The 12,743-nt window shown below is 44.5% G+C and overlaps 1 protein-coding gene across 1 annotated transcript; it reads left to right on the top strand.

Annotated features, from left to right (window-relative positions):
• The first annotated feature begins 3,145 nt into the window (after positions 1 to 3,145).
• Positions 3,146 to 12,484, top strand: LOC101955357 (putative cartilage matrix-associated protein). The gene is given in 5 exon segments (XM_078024701.1): positions 3,146 to 3,161; positions 3,569 to 3,634; positions 3,736 to 3,831; positions 8,190 to 8,288; positions 12,013 to 12,484. Coding segments are annotated over 5 exon segments (375 nt in total). The 3' UTR covers positions 12,111 to 12,484.
• Positions 12,485 to 12,743: the final 259 nt, after the last annotated feature.

Raw genomic sequence — 12,743 nt, 5'->3', positions numbered from 1 at the left:
CAGATCAGAAATGAGAGGCTACATAAGGCCCTGGGGTAGGGAAAATGATGAGTGACTCTTAGTGGGTCAAAGGCTTCTCTTGGGGGCCAACGAAAGTGTCCTAAGATGATTTTTGTGGTGGAGTCACAACTTTGTGAATATACTAAAAATCATTGAATTACATACTTTTAATGGGTGAATTGTATGGTGTGTGAATTAATCTTAAAAATGCTGTGTAAAAATGCTGTGTAAGAAATCTTAAAAATGTGTATATAAACATATACATATCTATATGTTACATGATGTGAAAAAAACGTGAGGATACTCATCTATGGGAGTCAAGGGGAAGCAGGTGGGATCAGGAAGATTTCAAAGAGGAGGTGAAAGCTCAGATGAAACTTGAAGGATAAGGGTTCCCAAAGCCCTATCAGAATGGAAGCCCAGAGCAGCAAGGCCCTTCTGAGGACCCACAGACAGTTTAGGGATCCCCAGAACACAGGAGCATGTGGAGGGGCTGAAGGCAGGCAGGGCCTGGCACTGTGAGGGGTTCATCCTTCCTGCCTGTGAAGCAGTACTGGATGACAGTGATAAGCAAGACCCTGAGGCCAGGCTCCATGGGCTCAATTCCAGTTCTGGACTTACAGAAGCTGCAGGGCCTTGGGCAAGTCACTTTACTTCTCTGTGCCTTAATACCCTCCTCTGTCACATAGATTGATGGACACAAAGTCCTTGGAATGGTGCAGAGAGGCTCTGAGCACTGTATGCATGCTTATCATGTGACACAATCACAAAACCACTGGATGATTTAAAGCAGTGACCACAGGAGGGTTTTCCAGGAACAATACCCTCCCAGTGACATGGAAGGCAGGAGGGGTTCAGTGTGAATTAGGTGAAAAGTGACTGGGTCTTAGAGAAGACTGTTGCAATTGTCCAAGAGAGACATGATGTCTGTAGAGTGCAGAAACAGCAGGAATGGGAAGGAGGACAGAGAATATTCAAAAAGAGTTAAGGATGTGATGACTAATAAGCTCGGAACAGTGAGGGGTTGGGAGGTGTGTATTGTGATGGTCCCTGAGTTTCTAATTGGGTAACTGGGTGGACAGATGGTGAGATCATTCACTGAAATGGATGAAACAGAATGAAGAGAAAGCTCAAAGGATGTGTCATTGGACAAATCTACTATGTGGCACCTGTCTTCTGATGTCAGATTCAGTATCCTTCTTGTCTTCCCCCAGCCATCAGAATAGTACCCTGCTTTCAGGTGATATGGTTTGTTATACTTGGGGGCATCATGTCACGAGGAGGCCGGCTCTGCAGCACACCTGATAATGGAAAGTCAAGTACCAATGATCTAGAAAGTTCTGAAGGAACTGAGAGATTATTGAGACAAGCTCTGGTCAGATCATCACTTAGAACAGATCAGTGTAGCCTGGAGAATCTCAGGTCACCAGCTTAGTTATATAAGAAATGCAAACTTATTTTTCCAGAACTGGGCTTAATTACCTATAAATTTCCAGTCTCCATTCCTTGAATCTGTGCATTCTGGATCTCCTGCCACCGTCTCCTGACTGCACAGGGCTTGAGATTATTCTCTGAAGCCTTTGTGCCTGATGAACAGGGTAAATACAGTGTTCAATGGGGAGCAGAAACACTTTTGGGGAAACTACACAGGTTTACTTAAAGCTGATCCCCAGTGACTAGGGGATCTTGGGCAAAGGAGGTGCTCAATAAATGTGGTTAAAGTGCATGTAACTGAAATAAGGCACAGGTGGATTTAGGATGTCAAGAATGTCACAGGTGTTTCCCACACCCATTTTCTCACCTAGAAATCCCATCAAAAGCATTCTGTCTGTGGCCCTTCCCCCTCCCAGGGACATCTATTCATCTGTTTGATGAGTCCTTGCTGATGTGACCTCGCACAGGTTGCACCCACAGCCTTTCCCCACTGACTAAGTATAGTCCAGTCAGTGTCCAAGGGGAGCCCACATAGAGCCAGCACTGCCACTGGCCACATTTTTCTCCACTGGAAGTCAACCTGTTTATTTTATTTACTCTGCCTCCATTATTTCTCTGGCACTAACACGTATTTCCTGACCAATGATCAAGTTCATGCAGGATGGTAACATACAGTCTATGGAAGGGGAGCCTCCGATGGGCATGGGCTGGGTTTTGCGTCTAGTGATGGTCGCCATTAAAAAGTTTCTTTCTCCACAATGCCCAGGGGATAATTCTTCAGCAGGTAACAAAGTACTGATGAAGGTCATAATAAATGGCAATGGCAGGAACAAGCCACCATAGAGGCTGGGCTCTGATGCCCCACAGAGCTCTGATTTCCTCATTGATCCCATTTCTAGGGACAAGTTCCTTCCCACATGGGCGTGGTGAGTGTGGTTTGTGTGGTTCTGAAGAAGTGTGCCTAAAAGTGGTTCTTTTCAAATGCTGTACCCCTCCTTCTCTACAGGGGAAGCTTGACCCATTCTCTTCCTCTATTTCTCCAAGGGGCTCTAGGACTCCCAAGGCTAGGGTTCCATGCTTTGCTTGGCAGCAATCACCAGCTGGGGACAATGTGTCAAGGGAGGGAGTTGTCTGTTGTTACCAGAATGACTCACATGTTTCTGTGTTACCTGGATGGCTGTTCTGGACACCATGGTCCCACCTTGCCTGGCATTTGAATAAGGATTTCCCAGTGCTACCCTCTTCCTCCCTGCTCTCGTATGCTCAGGACTTGGAGTCTAGGGTCCCAACCTTCCTGAAGCAGATGCCAGGAGTTCTTTGAAACATGCCCTTGGTCTCTGGAGTCCTGACTCTTAGGCTGAGCCTTCTCAATAGCAACTCTTTGGGATGTTGGACCGGCCACTTCAAAACTATCACATGCAGGGCCCCTGACTATAAACTTTGCTTCTGTAGAGGTTTGCCAGGCGCCAAAAACATTTCCAGTGCTCCAGTCAGGAACAGCCAATGGAAACTGCAGCCAGGACCCCTCCCACCCTCCCCCAGTGGCCTCCTGGCCTCCTGCCTCTCTCTTCCTTCCCTCTTGCCTGTCCTGCCTGACTCAGAGTGAGGACCAGGCGAAAGTCAGCATCAGCAGCATTAGGAGCTGCAAAGAGACTCAGCTTCTACAAAGATGACTTGGCGACAGGTCCTTCTCCTGTCCTGCCTCTCGGCCATGGTGCTCCTGTCTAGTGAGTATATGGGAGGGTTAAGGGGGACTGTGTTATCTACATAGTAGATAAGACTTACCTTCCACAGGTAAGTGCTCTCAGCTGGCACAGAGAGGCCATTCTTGGTGTGTGTGTGTGTGTGTGTGTGTGTGTGTGTGTGTGTGTGTGAGAGAGAGAGAGAGAGAGAGAGAGAGAGAGAGAGAGAGAGAGAGAGAGAGAGATAGCAAAGAAAGAAAAAAAAACAGGAAACACTGTAGTTTGCCTTATGGGTTCCTAGGGAGATTGGCCCCATACCTGGCATGTGATGGACAGAGGACCCCACATGAGGCCTGGCAAGCCACTAAGCCTAGAAGGACTATTGAGGCCTTGCTCAGGGCCTGGGCTCCCCTCCAATGCTGGAGCCTTTCCTCTGTGATCTTGTCCTCCAGTGCTGCTGGAGGGGACCAGCGCATCAGTGGACAGCCCTCAGGAAGCGGGAGAAGAAGCCCAGGAAGGTGAGTCTGGGGACAACCCTTGGGTGCAGGACAGGTGGAGCCCACTCCCCCAACATCCCTGCCCCCAGTGCTGGTTGTGACAGGCCTCTCTTGGGTTTCAGGTGTGAAACCGAAGATTTTCATGTAGGAATCAGATGCCTCAAATTTCCTCAAGAGGCGCAGCAAGCGGTCCCCCAAATCCCGAGATGAGGTCAATGGTAAGGATGCTGAGTGGTCTCTTACCACCACAGGGGATTAAGGGTTGCAGCAAAGCCCTTGAACATCAGGATGACTGTAGCTCTGAAGTAGAAATTATAATGTTTCCTTGATGGTGGGTCACATGTTGGGGCAAATGCATTGCTAGGGTGAGGACCAAAAAGAAACAGTGATGCATCAAATGTATCTAACAATTATGAGATGCATCCCTTCTTCAGAAAGTGAAAAATGTAAAGGAGGAAATGTTCTCTGGTCTAGAAAGCACCTAGCACTTTAGTGGATGTTTTGGAGTATTGGCAAGGTGCACAGTATAGCAACAGAATCACATGCAGGAAAAGATCCCAGGGGACAGGAGTGCTGAGAAATGTGGGCTTAGTGACAGCTCTGTTGCTAAGTGGCCTTAGCCACTTCCTGTCTGTGGTCCTAATTCCCACTTATATGCCTCTGAACAAACTGTGTTTAGCCAGCTGTGCTTTCTTGAAGCTTTATTTGCAGTGCAGTTGGTGAGCACGTCTCCCTTAGAGCCTGGGGCCTGGGGTCCACACTGCAGGGCCCTCATGTTCTTGACCTACCGCCTTTGAACGCATTTGAGTTTCCTACCTCTAAACTTGATTCTTCTTAGACTCTAAGCTCAGGCTGTCCTGGCCAAGTTGACTGCTTGATTCTTTCCTTGTGTGTGTAGATGAATGAACTCTTTGTATCCCTGAGCATATGCAGTGAGGTGACTTTCTCAGTGAAAATAACAGGATTATTTTCAAATGATGAGGAAGATCAGAGGTGGAAATGCTTGGAGATGAGAATTTTTTTTTAATTGGATAAGTGTAGTCAGATTAGTGAAATCTCTAGACCTCACACAATTTGGGATTTAAATTTGGCAAAATCAAAAAACACTGAAAGGCTATGATGGATGTTGGGCCATTCTTGTCTGAAATCAGAGAAGCAGCTTTCTGCAAATTTCCAGGGGAAAACAGGCAACTTTAATACAGACCAATATATCTGTCCTCTGAAGCTGACTCAGAAACATAAGATCTGTGATTAGGCTGAATTCCCTGACCTTAGGCAGGAGCTCAGTGCCTCAAGCAGTTGTGAGAGGACAAGGACAGTCAGGTGAACCCCAGGACTGCACGTAAATGCATCTGAGGATACCTCATCGATTTGTATAGATGAATGGGCAGAGCTGACAGAGATCCAGAGGCCCAGGCAGTAAGGTCACAAGTTCTACACCAGCCTGGATGAATTAAGCGAGACCCTTTCTCAAAATAAAGACTAAAAGGACTGGTGATGCAGCTCAGTGGTAGAGGATTCCTCAGTACAAAAAAAAAAAAAAAAAGGAAAGAAAATAAAATGAAAAATAAATAGAGAAATAAACAAACTTCTGGAGAATCCTTCCAGTGGTCCTTAAGTTGGGAATAAGAAAGGTGATATTTTGAAGCAATTTGTATTGGAATCCAAGGAGATGGAAAAGTGACTTCTTTAAGTTTCTGAGATCCAGGCTCAATTTACTTTAGGGTGAAAGAGAATCTGAGGGATGTATGTTCTTGGTAGAAATGCATGTAATGCAGAAGGTGATACCTAGCATAGAAACACCGTCTTAACTGGGCCTGGTGACATAGCCTGCAATTCCTGCCACTCTGGAAGCTGAAGCAGGAGGATTACAAGTTCCAGGCCAGCCTGGGCAATTTAGGGAGATCCTGTTTCAAAATAAAATAAAAAGGGTAGGGATGTAGCTCAGTGGTAGAGCCCCTGCCTAGCATTGTGCCAATCCCTAGTACCTAAAAACAAACAAACAATCAAGAGTTAAATTGTTCTTCTTTGTTGCTACATCTAACACCCTAATGGAGGTGCAGGACTATAATCCTAGTGCTCATGAGACTGAGGCGGAAGACTCGGTTGAGTCCAGAAGTTCGGAATCATCATGGACAATACAATGAGACTCTGTCTCAGAAAATGGAGGAAGAGGAGGAGGAAGAGGAGGAGGAGGAGGAGGAGGAGGAGGAGGAGGAGGAGGAGGAGGAGGAGGAGGAGGAGGAGTAAACGTCCAGTTTTTGGCACCTCTGAAAATGCAACTTGAGGAACCAAGGAACTAGGGGGTACTCTGGGCAAGTACTAAGGAATCTGGTGTTCTAGCTCTAGCCTCAGCTCCACCCCAATAGGCTGTGTAGCTGTGTGACTTCAAAGATGTCAATGCACCTCTCTGAGCCTGGATGCCCTCTTGAGAAATATGTGCTGTATGAAGATGGATTGGATCACAAACCCCTTATGCCAGACTAAGGTTTCCTTCAACTGTATAGGCAAAAAGGCAGGAATCTGGGAGAAACAGAGGACTTACCTAAGGGATTCTAAGACCAATTTACAGATATAGTGATTTTTAATCTGAGTTAAATAGTATAATTTCAACATAAATAACTCATATTTATAGAATTTACTGATAAATGTAGGCTCCTTGGATTTGAGGTGGTTTCTGATGTTACCATTGTGCATAGGAGTACTTGTCATTTCCTGAATGTGGGGTGAGGCAGGGGCCATGGCCTCCCTTGGTTCCTCTGCTTCCCTCACCTCCCCCACCTGCTCTTGCACATCAGAGTTGTGGGGACAACAAGAGCGCCTCAGTCCCCCAGGAGAATGTGAGGTTTCTGAGGGGCCTGTTCTTCCTCCAGCAGACATGACCCTCAAGTCTTTGTTGATTTTTCTAGTTGAAGAATGTGCCAGAAGTCCTTGAAGGTAGAGTTCTAGATACTGTCCTCCCAATAAGTCATGTTCTCCAGAGGACCACAGTTCTCACAGAGTTTAATTTCACAGCCAAAAGCTCAGTGAAACTTGTTGGGGTTTTTTTTTCTTGGTGCTGGGAATTAAAGTCAGGGCTTTATGCACACTGGAAAGCACTATGCACTGAGCAACACTCCCAGCCCCTGAAACTTGCTTTGAGGGCTCTCTCCTCACCTGGATGACAGCCATTTTAAGTGAAGGACAGCATCTTTCTTACTTACCTTTGTAATTCCAGCATTCAGTCTATATCCTGGTGTGACAGGTGCTCAAAAATGTTGACTAGACTTGAAGGTATTAATCAATATGACATCAACTTTAAATTGGATACGTCCTTTGTGAAGTTTGTTTATTTATTTTTCATTTTCTTTTCTTCTCTTTCCTTTTTTTCTTTCTTTTTCTTTCCTTTTTTTTTTCTTTAATACTGAGGAGTCCTCTACCACTAAGCTGTATCACCAGTCCTTTTTAGTTTTTATTTTGAGACCGTTAGGTGCAGGGCAGGCTGAACTAAGTTGTCCGCAGGACAGGCTGAACAAATGTTAGCTGCAGGATAACCCATGCACTCAACCCCACATCTAGCCCCTGCCCCACCTCGTCTGCCTGAAGACAGATGACACTACCGTATGACCCAATCTCCCTATGCCAACAAGGCAGCTTGCAGATCCAGAGACCCCATTAGATTTGGGCTATAAAAACCTCCCTCCTGCCGGGCCCCTCTCTCTTGCTCTCTCTGTCTCCTTCTCTTGCTCTTGATCTCTCTTCTCTTGTTTTTGTTCTCCCTCTCCCTCTCTTCTCTCCTCTTCTCTCTTTGCTCTCTCCCCTCTTTCTTCTCTCTTTCCCTACTCTTTCTTTCTCTTTTTCTCCTCCTTTGTACTGCTGCAATAAAGATCTCTTGGTCGCTTCAAGTGTTGTGGTCACTTTCCTTTCAGAGACAAGGTCTCACTAAGTCATCCAGGCTGGTGTAGAACTTGTGATCTTACTGCCTGGGCCTCTGGATCTCTGGGATGACAGATGTGGGTCACCGTACCCGGCTTGTGGAGTTTATCTCTGATTTCAAATGTCTAAGTGGCCTGGTGTACTTGGATTATACCACTAACTTGATGACTGGGGCTAACTCACTTTTTCCTCTTGGGGCTTCAATCTCTTCACCTGCAAAATGAGGTGATTTTGCCTGTCATGATGTGCACATCTGTAATCTCAGTGACTTGGGAGGCTGAGGCTGGAAGATGGCAAATTTGAGGACAGCATGGGCAACTTAGTGAGACCCTGTCTCAAAAACCAAAAACCAAAAAATAAAACAAAACAAAAAAAGGCGGGGCTGGGGATGGAGCTCAGTAGTAGAGTGCTCCTGGGTTCAATCTCTAGTACTGTTCAAAGAGAGGGGATGTGGCAGGGGGTGGGGGGTAACTGGGTAGGATCATCTCCCAGGTCCTTCCAGTTTAAAGCCTCTGCCAGGAATAAACCATTTCAGTGGAGTCTCCCAAGCTAAATACCTCCCAAACCACTTTTAGCTTCTCAGGTAAAATGTTGGTGTTTCCCTAAATGTGAGCCCTCAATGTCCCTCTCTTGGGGGCAACTACCTCTTTTCCTTCCACAGTGGAAAACAGGCAGAAGTTGTGGGCTGATGAGCTACGGAGAGAATATTACGAGGAACAAAGGAATGAATTTGAGAACTTTGTGGAGGAACAGAAGGATGGTAAGGGTTCTTGCTCATCTGCCATTTAAGCCCTGTTTTCTGAGTCTTGACCTTTCATCTCTTGTCAATAGATAAATAGTAGAAAAGGCAAGAGGGCAAGTGACTCTAACCAAGCAATTAATGTACCATGCCCCTGCCCTCAAGGCTCCTTTCTTCCCTCCAGCCTTGCTGGCTGCATCAGGGCTTCAGTAGGGAGTGGGTATGGATGAGATAGAGGAAGACTATGTCTTTAAGCCAATGCCTTCCACCAGTGGGATTTGACCTTGCTGTCTAGTGTCATCCACAGCAGACATCTGTAGCAACATTTAATGAGGATCAAACCAGTAGGCCTGATTCTCATTATGTGCTGGTTTCTTTCTTTTTTGGTATTTCTCAAACTTCAAGATAAAAATGGTCCTGAACAAGCTCACTTGGTACCTCCTGGTACATATGAGCTTGAACACAGGACCCCGATTTGGGGTACTTTTGTTGGAGCCAGCTCTTTTGTTTTACCCTGACTCCTTGACTTTGATAGACAGAGGAAGTATGATCCTTTAAGGGCATCCTCCAGTGAAAAGACTCCAGTGAAAAGCCACCAGGACCCAAGGGCTACAGGCTGTGCTTATAGCCCTTCAAGTGGCATCTGGTTGAGCCCAACAAGCAGATCCTGGGCTCAGATCCTAGCAAATCAAACTTTACATTTTTTTTTAGTTGTTGATAGACTTTTATTTTTTAAAAATTTATTTATATGCAGTGCTGAACCCAGTGCCTCACACATGCCAGGCAAGTGCACTACCACTGAGCTCCAGCCCCAGCCCCCAAATCAAACTTTTTTGGGGAAGATACTGTGAAAAACTCAGGCTGTCCTAGCTTAGAGGCCAATGCTTGTTACCTTGGTGGACAGCTTGGGGAGAGCTGTCTTAGTTTTAAGAAATGAAAAATATGATTTTTAGTCATACTACTCATCATAATTTTTTTGTGTGTGATTTTTTAAAAAATTTCAGGTCCAAATCTCTAGCACATGGGTGGAAATAATTTGCTGTTTTCTTTTTCATGATGAATTATGAAGGAGGTCAGGTACCTATAGGATGATGTGTCTTTTTGGAGGATGCTAAGATCAGGGTCCTCAGGCTTCATCCACAGAGATGGAGAGGCCATTTTTAGAAGAGGCCACAGGTCTTTGGGAACTGAAGTTATAGAAGCTGTTGGTGCAGAACACTTGTTCTGCCAGGTACTGTGCTGAACCATCTAACTACTACAAGCTTCATCTGAGACAGGACTTGTGAGTTTCATTTTAGAATTTGGAAAACAGGCTTAGAAAGGACACATGAATACCCAAGGTGACATACTAACAGGCTAACTAACGTAACAGGAGCAGTTGAGGATAAAGGTCTGAAAAAGGCGGATCTCTTCTCAAAATTTCTTTCTTTTCCAGAACAACTGTTGCTATGGCCTGGTTGCCTGGGGCCATGTTCAAAATCTCCATCTTTTGGGACCTTCTATGAGGCCCATGACATTCCCCTTTCATAACCCTGTCTTTAGTTAGCTGTCTTATCCAACAAAGCCACATGTTCTAAGAATAATTAATAGCAGTTGAATGTTCAACCTTTTTCAAGGTATTTACTTCATAAAAGGGATAGCCAATCAATTTCTATGGCAAAATCACACTCTCAAAGAGGAGTTGGTCCACTGAGCTTGAGCAATGTCTGAAAGGGCTGAAGGCTAATGAATGAGTTCTAGTCCAGGAGTTCCAGTCTATCTTTGGGGTACCAAGTACCTAAGAATATTTTTCAAGGGGAGCACCATCTCCAGGGTGCCATGAAAGGACCATGGTGCCTCAATGTGCAGTGGTAACAGGGCCCTTCCTCCTTAGTCCAGGCATATGGCTCTCACAGGTGCTAAGGAGCAGAGGGACATCCATTTTGTCCATACCACCAGTTTGTCCTATTAGCCCAAGGCCAAAGAGAATGCCACTTTCATTAGCACCAGAATCAAGTTCATAAACTTTTTGGAGAAGTTCACATTTGAGACAATAGAGGCAAGGAAGACATTTAAAATTTTTAAACCTCGACATCATCTTCTGTCAGTATTTCCATCCTCCCAATATTTTTCACAAATTCTTTTCTTAAAAACAAAAACAAAAACAAAACAAACAATTAGCATGGTGGCACATGTCTATAATCCCAGTGGCTCCAGAGGCTGAGGCAGGAGGATCACATGTTCAAAGCTAGCCTCAGCAATTTAGCAAGGCCCTGTCTCAAAGGAAATGTAAAAAAGGATGGGGATGTGGCTCAGTGGTTAAATGCCCTGGGTTCAATCCCCAGTACCGAAAACAAACAAACAAAAAACCCCAAACAACCTTGTGGTAAAATAGAGATAAGGGAAAATTTGCCATTTAAACCATTGCTGAGTATACAGGTTCATGACATTTAGTACATTCATACTATTGTGCAACTATTACCACTAGTTCCAAATGGTTTTATTATTCCAGACAGGAACTCTGTACCCATTAAATAATAACTGTCCATTCTTCCTTCCCCCTAATCTTGGTAACCTCCATTATATTTTTTGTATCCATGAATTTTCCTGTTCTAGATATTTCATATAAATGGAGGACACAGTATTTTGTCTCATTATGCATGGTCTATTTCATTTAGCACAATGTTTTCAAAGTTTATCCATGTTGTGACATATATCCATTCATTTCTTTTTATAGCTGAAAAATTTCTCTTATGCATATTTACATACATATTTGTTTATATATCCCCATAAATAACACATTTTGTTTATCCATTCACCTGTGGGTGGACATTTGGGTCGTTTCCACTTTTGAGTGACTGTACATGTTGTTGCTGTGAGCATTCCTATATGTACAAGTATCTGAGGCTCTGTTTTCAATTCTCTTGAGTATAAGTCTAGGAATAGAATTTCTGGAAAATGTGGTAATTTTATTAACTTTTGGAGGAGTCTCACTCACCTTTTTCAAATTTTGGAGGTCTTATGATATCTGCCAGTGCCTTAAATGCAATTAATGGTAGCATCTTGAATTGGCACCAGGAGCCTAATTCTACAATTACATAAAGATGTTGTTTGGAAACATATCTGAGCAAACAAAAGTAAAATTATAGCTTTCTTAACTCATTAAAAACTTTCTTCATCCCTTTTCAGCCTTTTACTATGAAATACTTAAAACATATGGAAAAGGATCAGGTTAATGAGCCCCATAGAGCCAGTTATCTAAGTTTTCCCACTTTTAGTTCATCCATCCTTTTTCCAGTTAGTTTTAAAAATGGAAATTTATCTTTGAAGCTTAGAAAATACAGAATGGTATAGAGGAGAAAATCTGTAATAATTCTGTCATTCCAGATCCACAATAATTTCCATCCAGGAGCTTTTCAAGGCACAGTGCTTGGTCTCTGTGTTACCACATTGTTACTTTTAGTGCTTCAGTTGTCATCTCTTTGAGCCAGTGACTGCATAGGCTCTTCCCCACATAGGCAAAGAGTTCAGATGCCAGACACTGGTCTCAGTTCTCCAGCAGCCAGCTGTGTGGCTCTGATCCACAAATGGAGGCCGCTGGACTCACATTCTCAGGTCCCTTCGGAAGCTCTGATCTCGGATGTCTCCAGGGCTCATAGGCACACTTGACTCATGTCACCTCAGGGTGGGCCATGTGGGCTGATGGCTGCTTGTTTTCAGGTCAGAGTCCCCTTCATCCTCATGTGACTTCATCTTTCCTCTCCAGAGCAGGAAGAGAGGAGACGGGAGGCCGTGGAGCAGTGGCGGCAGTGGCATTATGATGGGCTGTACCCTTCCTATCTCTACAATCGCCATCGCATCTGACCCCATCCTGAAGCAACCCAGGAAGACAGAGCATGAAACATAGCTGCTCACCCGGGTGTACCAGCACCTCTTTCCACACAAATGCCCTAATAGGGACCTCAGCTTAGGGTGCGCTGTGGTCAACAACCCTGGTAAATACACATGCCTTTCATTCTGATGCATTAAATGTCCTGACTTTTGCTTTTTTGTGGATGATTTTCCAAGGTGAGCAACCACCTGTGGCTCATCCTAATCCCTAATCTTTGTTGGTTTCCCCTCACTTAGTCATTGTCCCCAAAGCAGATCTCCTGTCTGATTGGACAGGAGAATCACAGTTAAGAGAGAAATTTTGTGTTTGCTTATAGCTTACAAATAAAAACTCTGACTTAACCATATGTATTAGCATCTCAAGTCTCCAGTTGAGCAAGGTATAGACTTGATCCCCGCTCCCCCCAGTGACAAGGTTAATGTTGCTGACTTGGTTGTTAGAAAGTTTGTCCTTGGGAGTATCAATCACTCCTCTATTATGTCTCAGTAGTTAGTTATGTAAGTGAAAAAAATACTAATACATTTGTTTTGGTAAAAAGCCTTCAAAGGATTGCTGAGTCCAGGGACTTCCTTCTTCATCCCACCAAAGAGGGTTAAGGTTCATTC

Source organism: Ictidomys tridecemlineatus, chromosome 10, assembly GCF_052094955.1.
Source record: "Ictidomys tridecemlineatus isolate mIctTri1 chromosome 10, mIctTri1.hap1, whole genome shotgun sequence".
Classification (NCBI taxonomy): Eukaryota; Metazoa; Chordata; class Mammalia; order Rodentia; family Sciuridae; genus Ictidomys; species Ictidomys tridecemlineatus.
This window is presented reverse-complemented; position numbering and strand designations above follow the sequence as displayed.